Here is a 16,294-nt window from a genome sequence, read left to right as displayed (position 1 = left end):
GCAACTAATAGTTTTCTGCAATGGAATAGCTGTCATCCTTATTCCCTCAAACGTGGCATTCCGAAAGGCCAATTTATGAGAGTACGCAGGAATTGTAGCTCTATGGGTGATTTTGAGTGCCAGGCCCAGGAACTCAAAACAAGATTGAAGGACAGAGGTTTCCCCAAGAGTGTTATTAGGAAGGCCTATGAGGGAGCAAGGGATGCAGATAGGCAATGTCTCCTGGTCCCTAAAAAACGGAAAGAAGAACAGGTCACGAGACTCATAGGCACCTATGATTCCAAACAAAATGATATCATGCAGATACTGAATAGGTATTGGCGTATTCTCAGTTCTGATATAGATTTGGTAGATCAGATCACACAGAGGCCGTCTGTCACGTATCGGAGAGGGAAAAACATAAGGGACAGAGTCATGCATAGCTGTTTTGACCCTATTTCACCTAGGGGTACGTGGCTGGATAGACAAATACCGGGCACCTTTAGATGTGGTAGCTGTAAAGCATGTGAATTCATTTTTAAAGGGAATAGCTTCACTAGTGTCGTTACACAGAAACAATACAATATTCGGGATTATGTCAATTGCAAGACAGCGGGAGTGGTCTACCTTATCACATGTCCATGCCCCCTTAATTATGTGGGTAAAACAGCACGACAATTTCGTCGCCGTATTAGGGAGCATGTTGGAGACATTATCCATGTTAGGGACACCCCAATATCTAAGCATGTGCATGCTAAACACCAAGGTCAGGCAGCATGCTTAAAGTTTCAAGCAATTGAACTTGTTAGACCCCCTAAAAGAGGAGGGGACTGGGATAACCTGATTTTACGCAAAGAAGCACAATGGATCCATAGACTGGAATGTATACAACCAGCAGGTTTAAATGAGCAGACTAATTACACATGTTTTATCTAACATGCCTTACCAATCCCCTGTGGGTGGCCTATCTCCACTGGGTTGCCTATAGGGTGGGTGAGTTCATATTTGCCTAATATACCAAGTTTTGAGATGGCCATATGGGTCAGCCGATACATGTGGAGATCGCCTTCAGTCCCTCCTGACATGAGGGACCTAGTATTCTTGTCCACCTTACATGTGTTTATTTACTTTTTAGTTGCTCTGTGAGGTAGTCCACTTGCGGTGTTTAACTGTCCCGCAAGATATATACTTATAATACATTATCGTGTAGCGCTTACCTCCTCGTGTTTGGCAGTCCGGGCGACTTGTCCTTGGCTTCTACTGCGCCTGCGCGTTCGGGTTGATGCGGCCGATGATGACCCCTGGTTGTCAGCTGACGGCGGGGGGTCACATGGGCAGGTGTCACGAATCGAGAGGGTGCTGGGATTGGTCAGTTCATGTGTTGCCGCCTAATACGAGGGGTGGAGTTTTAGCGTTTATAGTAACCTAGCGCCTGCTATGAAGTATGCCGTTGACATCGATACGTGCATCTTGCCGTGACGCACAGCAGAATATCTGCTGTTGAATACCATTATCGCTGGTGAAGAGGCCAGAGTTACCAAGATACGGACCCCTGAGGATGAGTATCTGAAACGCGTAGGGTCGTTTATTGTTTATGGAATGTTTGCATTGGGGACAGTCATATTGTGTTACACCCAGCACTAGGAGATCCGATTTATTCGGACACCTGTGCTTTATTTGGGGATTGTACTACTGGTGTGCCCTGGATATATGCCGATTCCAGACAAAATATCGTTACAAACACCGAGATATATGCATCATAATGACTCAGTGTTTTTTGTTTAATACATTTTTTAATAATCACGGTGGGGCTTATGTCACAGTGGTGTGTTACCCCTGTTTTTAACAAGTTACTATTAAAAGGTATTTTTTACTCAATTGTTACTTCAGTGAACCTTATAATTTTTTTCATATTGTGGGAGCACAATTATATTTCTATCAAACTATACAGTGAAATTTCATGTTCACACACAAACTCCAAAACGTCTGAAAATACGGAGCTGTTTTCAAGGGAAAACAGATCCTGATTTTCAGACGTTTTTTTGACCCACTCGTGATTTTCGCTGCGTTTTTTACGGCTGTTTTTGGAGCTGTTTTCTATAGAGTCAATGAACAACGGCTCCAAAAACGTCCCTAGAAGTGACTTGCAGTTCTTTTTCGCGGCCGTTTTTTACCCGGCATAAAAAAAACGACCCATTGGAGAAGAACGCCATTTTTCCCATTGAAATAAATGGGCAGATGTTTGAAGGTGTTCTGTTTCCGATTTTTCGGCCTTTTGTCGGGCGTACCCTTACTCTTCATAAAGAGGTTTTGCAGCAGCTGAGGTGTGTATAATATTTAATAATGTAGCCCCTACTATTACTAAAAGTCACTGTGGAGTTTCGTGAGCTGTATAGACGACCTACAAGCGCAGATTCATCAAAGGAGACCAGGTACATACAATACAAGGCGTATTAAGAATTTTGTTTCCCTTTAATTAGAAAAAAATATACAAAATATATCGGATTTTACCAAGAAAATAATAAACTTGTTCACCGACGTGTCATATTAACGACGCTGCACATGAAGTCCAATGTTTCACAAGAACGTAATCCCTCGGACAAGACGTCTGCTCCACATTGAGAACCTTGTGGAATCCCTGCATGTAGATATAGATATAACACGAGCCTCTCAGTCTTCCTGGGACACATTACGCCGGGCTGGGTGAGGACATCTAGAAAATGAAAAACAACAAACTTAATTCATTGCAGCCTTGATGTCTGCAGCAGGACATAGATTATTTGCTAAATTTTGCCATTAAATAATAAATCTTCATATTAACACTGTAGCCGAGCTCCCGGACATCCACCGATCCTCAGAATAAAGAGTCCACTAGATAGAGAGGTTCTCCGCTATGGACAGTCCCTTAGAAGAAGAGTCTCTTGGCAAAAAACTGATCACAAGGTGTTCCCTGGCTGGGCCCCCTAGCGATCACCTGTAATCCGTGGGGAAACCTGGTAGTAAGGTTATGTTCACACAGGGCGGATACGCTGCGTAAAAGCACACAGCGTATCCGCCCTGGATGTAAAGAGAATGCCGGTCGGAAAACCGGACCAAATTGTGGTGCAGTTTTTGGGCCGAAATATCTGCTGCGGAAAATAGCAGGAAAAAAAGGAAGGTCTATACTTACCCGTAGCCATGGTGACGCGTCCCTCTGACGTCCTGCAGCCCGGGATGACGTTTTATCCCATGTGACCGCTGCAGCCTGTGATTGGCTGCAGCAGTCACATGGGATGAAACATCATCCCTGGAGCCCGGGCTGGACGCAGGAGCAGAGAGATCTGGGTAAGTATGACATTTTTTTTTTCTGAGTTGTGGTCTTTGCGGCAGAATCGCAGCTTTTCCGCCGCAAAAATCACAACATCTGATATTTTTTGCAGAGTTTACCTCCCATTGAATTCAATGGGTAAAACACGCAACAGAAAACCAGCGATTCCGCAACCTAAATTGACATACTGCAGATTAAAAAAATGCACCGCCGTATTTACGCTTCGCGTGAACCCGGCCAGAGTATTCAATTTACATGCAGCGCCACCACATGGGAAATGAAGCGTTACGCAGTGACAATGCAAATCAAATAGTTAATATAGGACAGGTCCTCCAGAGCGAGAGACACTCTTTGTATTCTCTCTCCACTCTGGCAAAGAGATGAGGATCCCAAAATTATTAATAGGGTATATGAAAATGGGGTTTCTAACTGGACAACCCCTTTCTGGATTAAGTTCAATGCTTTTGTATGAGGAATGTGTTAGAAGACACATGGAAAAACATGGCACCTCCCTGCAACCGTGGCTCTATAGAAATAGGAAGAGTCCAGGACTGTGACTGGCCCTTCCCTATTCATTGGGTGCGATTGTGCCCAATAACTCAGCCTTGAGAGGGCACTATACAGATTCCCTAATCTAAAAGACGTACCAGTCCCGCTGAGGAGTCCCCTTTAGTTACATACCCAACAATACACACTCCTTTATTTTTTTTCTTTGTGCCTCGGCATATTGGCTGGAAATGCAGAACCAGTCATACTAAATTTTCTCTGTTTTACAAGATTGGGACCTATCCGCTAATTGAGAATCCACGCGGAGTTGTAACATTAATGACGTAAGCAATGGTTGCTGGGGACTTAAAAAGGGTTTTCCCACCATAAATATTTATTAATAAGATATGCCGTAAATGTTTTGATTGATTGGGTTTCTACTGCTGGGGCCCACACTAACCCCAACGGGGTCCCATGTCCTCATTTTACATAGAAGAGGCTGAACAAGTGTGGCACTCTCCATTATCCTCTATGGGGGCTACTAAAACAGCTACTTGCTGCATGCGCAGCCTCCTCTTTTCTGCAAACGGGGTAAAAGAGACCCCAGATCCCATTGGTCAGACTTCCATCAAGCACTTATGATGGAACAGGATTTGCCATAACTGCTTATAGTGAGTTTTCCACCTAAATAGGATTAATATAGTGGTAAGTGACAAAGAAAAGCGTCATTTACACACTGTCAAGTCTACTTACTCTTTCACAGCCCAGTGACAGGTCCAAAGTAATCTTAGACTGGTTGCTATGGGCCTACTGTTCGGCAAGGTATCCCTAGCAACCAGCCTGTCTCTAGGCCAGAATGACACTGTGCTGCCATTACTTCTTGCCACTCGGTGTCAGATATTTTTCCACATTTAGGTGGAACTATCACAAATAACTAATAAAACGAAAAATGGCTGCATCCAATGCACAGAAGCTTCAGCTCATTATCACAATAAGTAACCTTAGAGAGTCTCAAAATTCACGTTGCAGATCTGATGCAGATCCGCGTTGAAAATCCACAGCGTGTAAACTCAGCTTTACCGCTCACCTGTAATTACATCTCTCCACACTGGGCAATAACCACCGGTAGTTTGGGTTTATTGTTGGGGCCACTTGGTACATTCTGTAAAGAAGAAAAGAGTTGCAGGTCATGTACAGTACTGAGGTTTATACAGGAGAGATGCCCGACCGCCTCTTCCCAGCACCATAAAAGCCTGGAACTCCGCTAGTCGTCTTTATGTCTTTGATTCACTGCCGTACCCAGCAAGCAACCTTAGACACTCCAGCTGTTGGGAAAACTACAACTCCCATCATGCCCTAACAGCTAAAGGCTTTATTATTCCAACCAAAAGCTGTCGGCATGCTGGGAATTGTAGTTTCGCAACAGCTGCAGTGCTGAAGGTTGCCGACCCATGATCTACAGTCTGTCAGTACAAAGACACTAATCTTAAATAAGAAAATACTGATGAGACCTGCGATAGGTAGTTCGTAAACGTCCAAAGTATCTAACTGGGTCAAACTAAGAACCATTGGAAGAAATGTATTAATACTGGTGCAGGATACGAGTGATGCGCCAGTGTCTCTGCCAGTGCAGTGTGTGCCAGATTCATTCACGGATTACATGCCGCGTTGATAAACCTGATGCGGTCTAATAACGCCAGTTTGAACCACGCCGTCAATTACATGACACTTTTTCATGTAGTTTTGTTGCAACTTTTCTAAGTATGGCTAAAACGTGACATTTTTGCCACAATCACGGGAAAAAAGCAACCGGTAAAAAAAAAAGTCTAATGTAAAAGTGTCCGTAATCTCGCCGCAGCCGGAGCCCAACCCACTTTTTCTGACACATTTGCATGTAAGTGGGGCCAGAGCTTCCTACATAGGGCGTTGGGGACAGAGATCACACTTTTTAATGTATTTATGCCAGAAAACGAGATGCAAGACGCGGTAAAATATATAGAGAAATGCCCCGTTATCTGGATTGCAGTCAAATTCCTTATAGACCGGTCAACATGCCGAATACTAGCGTTATGTCGGAGCCGCCTCACAGCCGCGGTCACAGATTTTTATTTTTTTTTAAACCAAATTCTGAGGTCAAATCTTATTTCCTGTGTCAAACTGCAGACAAAAGCTGTGATTTCCCTAATTTTACCACGTCAGATGTACTTTTCTCACCCCGAGGCCCAAACAGGTAGTGACTAGTATATAATAACCACAGCTGCTTTTAGTGTCACTTACATTCATAGGAGATTATTCATGAATTGTTCTTATGTTATTTAGCAGATTCTCTCTCTTGAATAACAATATTTGCCAACAACCATAAAAGTGTATTCCTTTCTAAGAATATTATGGCATATTACTAGAATATGCCATTGCATTCTGATCGGTGGAGGTCTGACCTCTGGAACCTCCGCCCGATACCAAAAACAAGAGGCCCTGGGTCCTTTGTCATTTCTCCTGCAGCAGCGCTCCTGGCCACCCCATGTGCAGGAAGCTATGAAGCTACATTCACACGAACCAGGCCAACCTTTCCGTTTTTCACATCCGAGCGGGACGCGTTATAATATTATCACGCATAATGCATTATCACGCATCCCCCATACACTAGAGTCTATGGAGGGATGCGTGAAGCGCAAAAAAATAGGATGTCCTAATTTTTCACAGACCCTTCACACGCTCCGTTGAAACAAGTTTGCTGTGGTAACCCGAATAGGACAAATCTGTGAAGAAGCCACCACACTTAACTAGTGGTCAGACCCCCACCGATGAAGAAGTGGTGGCATATCCCATAGGGTTGTCCCAAGATTGACATTTATGACCTATCTACAGGAGAGGTGATAAATCTCTGATCACTGGGGGCCCCACCACTGGGACCCCATAATCACTTAGAACCTCCCATTTCTCCTCACTGCACCTCCCCCCGCAGTGATGAGAAGCTTGAATGAAATGGCGATTGAGAATGCGCCTTGCCACTCCAATAAATGTCTATTTGACTTACGGAAACAGCCAAGCGATATACTCGTCTGTCTCCGTCAGTCCCATAGACTTTGAATGGCGCGGCACCACCCATATCCTGCGCTCGATTCAGTGCGATTGTGCAGTGAGGAGGAGCGGGGGGCTCGGGACACCCAACCTAGTGAACGGTGGGTGCCTTTAGTGATCAGACATTTATCACCTATGCTGTGGTGTCCCTTTAATACAACGATCATAGAAGTTATAAAAAAAAAAAAATCTCCTGTTTTGAGTTTTTTTTTTCTTTTCATTGTATATCTTTATGTCTTCATTAAGGTGTCTAGAAGAAATGGCTGAAAATATAGCACAATGGAAATTGCATTATGATGGCTGCAAAGAAGAGATGATGAAATAATGGCACCATGCAGCATGTCCGGCTTCCCAGTAAACATGCCCTGTAGTTTGCTGGAAACTGGTTACCATGATACACGGAGGAGATGGTACCCATGAGTGCCCTTATTGAAGCTCTATCTGTCACTCTTAGGCCTCATTTACACGAGCGTATTATACGCGCGTGCTTTTCACGCGTGTCGTACGCACCTATAATAGTCTATGGGGCTGTTTAGACGATGCGTGAATTTTGCGCTGCGTGAGTGCGTTGCGTAAAACTCACGACATGTTCTATATTCTTGCGTTTTTCACGCAACACGCACCCATTGACTTCAATGGGTGCGTGAAAACAACGCATGCCACACGGACGGTCCTGCGTTGCTTGCGCGAAAATCACGCAAGAGCTGTCAAAAGGATGAATGTAAACAGAAAAGCACCACGTGCTTTTCTGTTTACAAACATCCAAACGGAGTGTCAAATTAGAGAAGAGCGCACCGAACTTCACCGGGTTCGGCCGAACTCGTTTTGACCGAACCCGGCAAAAAATGTTCGGGTACGCGACGTCAGGAGACAGTCACTGCCCACGGTGCTCAAAGACTTAAACTGTTTCAGCACCATGGACAGTGACTTTCGATCACAATATACATATACGTGTAAAAAAAAACAGAAGTTCGGACTTACCGATAAGTCCCGGCTCCTTCCTCCAGTCCGACCTCCCGGGATGACAATTAAGGCCAAGTGACAGCTGCAGCCAATCACAGGCCAAGCACAGGCTGCAGCCAATCACAGGCTGCAGCGGTCTCATGGCCTGCCGCGTCATCCTGGGAGGTGGGGCCGGATGACAAGAGAGGGACGCGTCACCAAGGCAACGGCCGGGAGACCGGACTGGAGGAAGCAGGCAGTTCATGGTAAGTTTGAACGTCTTTTTTTATTCACAGGTTGGTGTATATTGTGATCGGAACTCACTGTCGAGGGTGCTGAAAGAGTTCCTGCCGATCAGTTAGCTCTTTCAGCACCTTGGACAGTGACGGGCGTTGACTAGCCTCATCTCTATGATGGCGGCTGCGCGAAAATCACGCAGCCGCGCATCATACACGGATGACACACGGAGCTGTCAATTGCCTTTTGCGCACGCAAAACGCAGCGTTTTTTTGCGCGCGCAAAACGCACACGCTCGTGTAAATGAGGCCTTAGAGCCAGGATGACATCAAAGCGAGAGAGGTGGGACCCATGACAGGTGCCCTATAATTTCTTTAAGTGCCCAGTTGAACAGCGTTACATGTTGTAAGAAGCGTCAGCAAAGATACCAACAGCTAGAACCTACAATAATATAAAGCCATACAGTGGATCTTCACTCATTTTGGTAAGGCAGGATATTCCCATTACATCACTTATGTCATGCACTATGCAGAATCTTATTATATGGGAGCGCTGACTGTCTATTGCTGAAGATACGACTACAAATTGGGCCACGGTGCTGGAGATTTGAGGTCATTGAGAAAATAAGATGCACCCGATATCACACAAAGAGATGATTCAACAGGTTTAATAGCTTTGATGTAATCATGTTTTCAGTACGGGACAGTTGTCCCGCAGCGAGGCAGTGACACCTAGCGTCAGATAACTATGATGCTAAGAGCCCGGCTCCCTGCAGTGTGTTCAGTCCGGGAAATGCGGCCGACATACGGACCGTATATCACGGACTGAACACGCTCGTGTGAATGAGGCCTTGGCTGTTACTCAGATTTTTGCAGACCATTTGTTCACAACAGGTCGATATCAATGTATTTCTTTACCCTTTACCAGTTTCCAAAACAGGTCTGAAAACAATGGCGCAGTGACAAGATTAAAGGGTAACCAAACTTAAAAAACTTTTGACATCATAATGACATGTCAGAAAATTTGATCGGTGGGGTCCAAGCACTGAGACCCCCATAGATCGCTATAACCAATCGGCAGAAGTGCCGGTTAAGAGATGTGCCGCTTAGTTTCTGATCGTCTTTTCCCGGGAAAACCGAGCGAGCGATGTATGGACTCAGACTTTCTATTGAGCCTGTACACCACTTCCTGAAATTTCAATGGAAAGCTGATCAGAAACGAAGCAGCACAGCGCTCACTCGAGAGCTTTTGCCGCTTTGTTTTAGCGATCGGCGTGGGTCACAGTGCTTGGACCCCCACCGATCAAAACTTCTGACATGTCACTTTATGATCAGTGGAGGTCCAGCTGCAATTCCCTGCATAGTCAGGTGGCCGGGAGCGCCACTGTGCAAGGAAAACTTAGAAGAGGACGCAGCCCTTTTATTTTTAGGAACAGTGGGGTTGCCAGAGGTCATACCTTCGCCGATCATATCGTGATGTCATATCCTAGCGATCACTTTATAAGATGGGACTAACCCTTTAACAAGGTAATATGACCTGCAGCGGTCTTTATAAAACAACCCCTTTAATTTAACCCTTTCAGCTAAAAAGTACGCAGATATTAAGGGTTCTGCAGCGCAGTTTAAATGATCCCCTTAAAGAGGCTCTGTCACCAGATTTTGCAACCCCTATCTGCTATTGCAGCAGATAGGCGCTGCAATGTAGATAAGAGTAACGTTTTTAATTTTAAAAAACGAGCATTTTTGGCCAAGTTATGACCATTTTTGTATTTATGCAAATGAGGCTTGCAAAAGTCCAAGTGGGCCTGTTTAAAAGTAAAAGTCCAAGTGGGCGTGTATTAGGTGCGTACATCGGGGCGTGTTTACTACTTTTACTAGCTGGGCGCTCTGAAGAGAAGTATCATCCACTTCTCTTCAGAACGCCCAGCTTCTGACAGTGCAGACACAGCCGTGTTCTCCAGAGATCACGCTGTGTCATCACTCACAGGTCCTGCATCGTGTCAGACGAGCGAGGACACATCGGCACCAGAGGCTACAGATGATTCTGCAGCAGCATCGGCGTTTGCAGGTAAGTAGCTACATCGACTTACCTGCAAACGCCGATGCTGCTGCAGAATCAACTGTAGCCTCTGGTGCCGATGTGTCCTCGCTCGTCTGACACGATGCAGGACCTGTGAGTGATGACACAGCGTGATCTCTCGAGAACACGGCTGTGTCTGCACTGTCAGAAGCTGGGCGTTGTGTAGAGAAGTGGATGATACTTCTCTTCAGAGCGCCCAGCTAGAAAAAGTAGTAAACACGCCCCGATGTACGCACATAATACACGCCCAGTTGGACTTTTACTTTTAAACACACCCACTTGGACTTTTTGCATAACTACAAAAATGGTCATAACTTGGCCAAAAATGCTCGTTTTTTAAAAATAAAAACGTTACTGTAATCTACATTGCAGCGCCGATCTGCTGCAATAGCAGATAGGGGTTGCAAAATCTGGTGACAGAGCCTCTTTAAAATCAGAAATTAGTAAGAAGAGCTGGGAGAGCTCACATGTTGGCATCTCCCTACTCCTTAGACACATTAGAAGTAGGAAGTGCTACTTATGGGGGGCTTAATGGGTTCTGAATTAGCATATAGGACATTTTACCCACCACCTTAGATTATACTAAGAGGTATCTTATAGATGTCCAAATTTGGAGGAGTCAATGAAATTGCTTTGTAAGAATTAAATAAGGCATCCTACTTTTCTTTTGCAACCAGGGCAACCCTAGAAAACAGTGCCATAGGGTAACTGCAGCCAAAATGAGAAAACCCAGCAAGAACCAGCATGAACATAAACATAACAATAATAGTAAAAACACAACAATTCATTCTCTGAACTGTAAAGCCTTGAAATAGTCTCTCTATAAATGGCCTTGATTATATACGTGAAGAGTAATGTTTCAGATACGTCGTCATTAATAGTATAAAGAGAAAAGCTTTTCACATCAAGGCTGTTTATCGAGGGAATGTTATTTTTCACATTATTTCGATTCTATACAGAAGAAATAATAAAACGATGGGTGTTAATTTACTTTAATTTTACTATCCTGTTTGAGCCCTACGTCAGGTGTGTATGCCGAGAAAAGCTCCTGGCGTATATGGTAAGCGTGTCCATAGGGCTCCAGTCACCCAGCGTCCTATTGGCCTCTGTCAGGCTATTATAAGTGGGTATATCATGTTTTGATGCTGTACAGAAAAGTGTAGCCTACCATACAGAAGCACCCCATAAATAAAAAACCTCTATAACGTGCGGTATAAGCTTTTTAAACATAGGAGCCTATGGGCGACGTGTGCCACTGTATGCATCAATACCCCCAACATATACGTTTGACCAAAGGTTCAAACGTGATGTGAACAAAGCCTTAAGGGGGTCTTACACTGGGCGATTATCGGACAGACAAGCATTCATAGAACACTCGTTGCCGATAATCGCCGTGTAAACGGAGAACGATCAGCAGATGAACGAGCTCGTTCATCTGATCGTATCGTTTTACACAGGGAGACGCGCTGCCGACATGATAATGTATGGGGACAAGCGGAGTAACGACTGCTCGTCCCCATCCATAGCTGTGTGACAGGAGCAAAAGAGCGCCGATCAACTATGTCTCGTTAAACGGCGCTCACTGCACCTGCCAAAAATCGGCCGGTGTAATAGGGATACTTTGTGTATCAATAGATAACCATTGTCAACATCAGTGCTTGCAGTCATTGAAAGAAAACATTCTTGTTTACATCCTGATTCTGAAAACCTGTACTTATGTCCAATTGACAGAGATAGATTGTTAAATAAGATACACTAAAGACATGACCAGGACAGATTTTCAGCCTCTGGGGTTTCTTTCATTGACTGCAAGCAGAGCTTACACTTTTATTAACGTTATTTTCATTTAAAAAGTAAAACCCAAAAGGAGTTGGGGGTGGGACCGCGCAGATACCCTAACGAGCCACTTAATGAACCAACTTAGCCAATCAGCAGGACTACAAGGCATAACATCAGGATTTTCACACACCATGTTCGGAGGAGGAAGTGCTTCTAAACATGCTACGTGAACCCTATCGGTGCGAAGTGGACAAAACGGCTCCCAGAGCTTCGGGAACATGCACGATCTGGGCCATGGAAATCAGTAAATTACCTTAGGTGGACTTACATCCATTAGTATAGCTTTATTAACCCCAATAAAAATAGAGCAACAAAATCCCTTTAAAGGTTAACTAAACTTCCCAAAAATCAGAAGTTTGGATTAGTGGGGGTCCGAGCACTGAGACCCCCATCGATCGCTAAAATGAAGCAGCGGAAGCACTCGGTGAGCGCTGTGCTGCTAAGTCTCTGATTGTTTTTTCTCGGAAAGCCGAGCGAGTGGTGTACGGACTCATAGACTTTCTATTGAGCCTGTACTCTGCTCCAAGGAAAGCCGATCAGAAAGGGACCTCCACCAATCAAAACTTCTGACATGTCAAACGTTTTATGAAAGTTTTGTTACCCTAAGGCCGGATTCACACGAGCGTGTGCGTTTTGCCCGAGCAAAAGGCACTTGACAGCTCCGTGTGTCAGCCCCGTCATTATGACACTCCGTTTGGATGTTTGTAAACAGAAAAGCACGTGGTGCTTTTCTGTTTTCATTCATCCTTTTCACAGCTGTTGCGCGAATCACGCTCATCCCACGGAAGTGCTTCCGTGTGGTGCGCGCGATTTTCACGCAGCCATTGACTTCAATGGGTGCGTGATGCGCGAAATACGCATAAAGAACGGACATGTCGTGACTTTTTCGCAGCGGACTCAAGCCGGCCATACACATGCAATAGCTTTCAACCGAATGTTCGCTTAGGCGAAACCTATTTCTGCCGACTCCACCATAAGCCAAGCGTGCATGTTTATTTCATGGGTAGAGGTGAATAAACCACTGCTAGATGCCTCTGGCAGCCCCTTATCTCTTGTGGGAACAAAGGATCAAGCATGTGGTAGTCCAACATGCCCAATCCCCCTTTTAACCCCCCATCTGCTGTCGGAGTATAGTCGGTAGATGGTCGGACAATTACGTTGTGTATGACCAGCTTAAAAAGTAGATGATAGATGGGTGTGAGAACGGCTGCAGGATCAGTCTGCTCATGGTTTGTTTGCAGTCAGTTACCAAAGAACCATAGGTCTGCATTGGAACTGCAGACCTAAAACGATGAGATGTTTTGTTTGAGATTATTTGCAAAGCTGCTTTGTTTTTATTTTCAATGCATGGGAACAATTAAAAAGAAAAAAGCTACACATTATGATATCTGATATAGGATTATTGGTTTCCTGCCTGTGTCTGTTACCTGTCCCTAAGGGCTCATTCAGACGAGCGTGTAACTCGTCCGTGTGACGGCCGTTAAAACAACAGCCGTCACACGGAATCATGTATTTCAATGGGGCCGTTCACACGGCTGTTTCAACGGAGCGTGTTTAGGGTCCGTAGAAAAATATGACGTCCTATTTTCACGCATCCCTCTATAGACTCCAGTCTATGAGGGATCCGTGATAACGCGTCCCGCACGGGTGCACCTCGGAATGTAGCCTAAGTTTTCAAGAATCGTCCTAAAGCCTTCCTTTCGACACTTCCCTGACCGATGCAGACGTCTCGCTGGTGATATAATTTGCCTTTTAAGCAAAATAAACAAATTCCCTCCTTCGGTAAACACGGCAGCACAGCTGGACGCGCCCTGACATAGATGGCTTTGTATAGCCTTATATTCTATAGTCAGTATAAGGCGTAATGCACGCGACCGTTTCCGTTTTGCAGACCGCAAAACACAGATCCAAGTGGCTTCTGTGCGCTGTCCATTTTTGTTTTACACTACAATGAATGGGACGGACCACAAATATGAACAAGAATAGGACCTGTTCTATAATTTGCGGAACTGACCCACAAAACGTAATGGTTTGTGTATGACCCCATAGAAATGAATGGTTCAGTATGCGAACTGCAAAAAAAAACTGGATAGGACACTGAAGAAATGAGTCGTGTGCATGAACCCTTATAGTCTGGACTCCATGTTTTGGGTTAGATAAGACATTAGTTGGTAGCAGCATGAAGCGCCATCACGTGACAACGATCATTTGATTACGGATATAAAATCTATTCCTCATCTCTAACCATTTCCTGCACGCTGACGTTTCTGGTCACACCCAGTGCGAAGTAGTAAATGATTTCTTCATTCATGATCTGAATGTTGCTTTATAAGGATTCCTGCAAGGAACATAAAATTACCTCAATTTTTCTCATAACGAGAAGTCCGTCGATGATTTTGCCTGAGGACAGAAATAAAATCATTACTGGATCACTCCACAATTTAATCACATGACTAAACTACTATTACAAAAAAGACTCCGCACCAGCCAAAGAAACAAATCGCCAGTCGATCTTTGAGCTTAAAGAGGCTCTGTCACCAGATTTTGCAACCCGTATCTGCTATTGCAGCAGATAGGCGCTGCAATGTAGATTACAGTAACGTTTTTATTTTTAAAAAACGAGCATTTTTGGCCAAGTTATGGCCATTTTTGTATTTATGCAAATGAGGCTTGCAAAAGTCCAAGTGGGTGTGTTTAAAGTAAAAGTCCAAGTGGGCGTGTATTATGTGCGTACATCGGGGCGTGTTTACTACTTTTACTAGCTGGGCGTTCTGACGAGAATTATCATCCACTTCTCTTCAGAACGCCCAGCTTCTGGCAGTGCAGACACAGCCGTGTTCTCGAGAGATCATGCTGTGACGTCACTCACAGGTCCTGCATCGTGTCGGACGAGCGAGGACACATCGGCACCAGAGGCTACAGTTGATTCTGCAGCAGCATCGGCGTTAGCAGGTAAGTCGATGTAGCTACTTACCTGCAAACGCCGATGCTGCTGCAGAATCAACTGTAGCCTCTGGTGCCGATGTGTCCTCGCTCGTCTGACACGATGCAGGAAGTGAGTGACGTCACAGCGTGATCTCTGGAGAACACGGCTGTGTCTGCACTGCCAGAAGCTGGGCGTTCTGAAGAGAAGTGGATGATACTTCTCGTCAGAACGCCCAGCTAGTAAAAGTAGTAAACACGCCCCGATGTACGCACATAATACACGCCCAGTTGTACTTTTACTTTAACCCCTTCCCTCTTTAGCCACTTTTGACCTTCCTGACAGAGCCTCATTTTTCAAATCTGACATGTTTCACTTTATGTGGTAATAACGTTGAAATGCTTTCACCTATCCGGGCGATTCTGAGATTGTTTTCTCGTGACACATTGGACTTTAAGATAGTGGTAAAATTTGGTCGATACATTCAGTATTTAATTGTGAAAAACACGAAAATATAGTGAAAAATTGCAAAAATTAGCATTTTTCTCAATTTAAATGTATCTGCTTGTAAGACATCCAGTTATACCACACAAAATTGTTGCTAATTAACATCCCCCATATGTCTACTTTAGATTGGCATCATTTTTTGAACATCCTTTTATTTTTCTATGACCTCACAAGGCTTAGAACTTTAGCAGCAATTTCTCACATTTTCAAGATGAAATGTTAAATACTTTTGTGTCAAAAAAGACAAAAGTATAGAAGGTATGATACCTTTATTGGCTAACCATAAAAGTTCTATATGCGGCTTTCAGAGCACAGAGGCCCCTTCTTCAGGCAGTTTACAAATGAATGACTTAGAAAAAAGCACAACATTTAGATGTTACACAAAGACAATTAGTACATGAGGTGATACATCATTAAGATAAGCCGGGGCAATAAAACTGAGGTTATAGGGGTGATGACTTAGGAGTTAAGGCATCTGGAGTCAGTCTGATGGGGGACGGGACGTGTGTCCATGTAGTGGCTCATAAATCCTGGTGTTAGATTGAGGCCTTGTGTCAATGACTGGAATTTTATCATCATCTTGAATTCCCAAATTTTTCTTTCTCTGTTGTTTTTAAAATGACCCTTCAGAATGAGTACCTTTAAATCTGCCAAACTGTGATCAGGTCCAGAGAAGTGTTTTCCCACGGGTGTATAAAACAGGAGGTGGATACACCCATGGGAAAACACTTCTCTGGACCAGACCACAGTTTGGCAGATTTAAAGGTACTCATTCTGAAGGGTCATTTTAAAAACAACAGAGAAAGAAAAATTTGGGAATTCAAGATGATGATAAAATTCCAGTCATTGACACAAGGCCTCAATCTAACACCAGGATTTATGAGCCACTACATGGACACACGTCCCGTCCCCCA

The 16,294-nt window shown here is 44.4% G+C and overlaps 1 protein-coding gene across 1 annotated transcript in view; it reads right to left on the bottom strand.

Moving 5' to 3' along the window:
• Positions 1-2,432: 2,432 nt before the first annotated feature.
• The window catches only part of PPIH (peptidylprolyl isomerase H), a 45,178-nt gene continuing 31,316 nt past the window's right edge, over positions 2,433-16,294 (bottom strand). Inside the window, exons 8-10 of the mRNA XM_075840768.1 lie at positions 14,310-14,350; positions 4,860-4,934; positions 2,433-2,692 (exon numbers count right to left, since the gene is read on the bottom strand). Coding sequence (XP_075696883.1) covers positions 4,866-4,934; positions 14,310-14,350 — 110 coding nt within the window. The 3' untranslated portion in view covers positions 2,433-2,692; positions 4,860-4,865. The remainder of the gene's footprint in view (positions 2,693-4,859; positions 4,935-14,309; positions 14,351-16,294) is intronic.

The sequence above is a fragment of the Rhinoderma darwinii genome, chromosome 10 (genome assembly GCF_050947455.1).
Source record: "Rhinoderma darwinii isolate aRhiDar2 chromosome 10, aRhiDar2.hap1, whole genome shotgun sequence".
In the NCBI taxonomy this organism is placed as follows: domain Eukaryota; kingdom Metazoa; phylum Chordata; class Amphibia; order Anura; family Rhinodermatidae; genus Rhinoderma; species Rhinoderma darwinii.
Note: the sequence above shows the minus strand (reverse complement) of the source record. Positions and strands in the feature narration are given on the sequence as shown.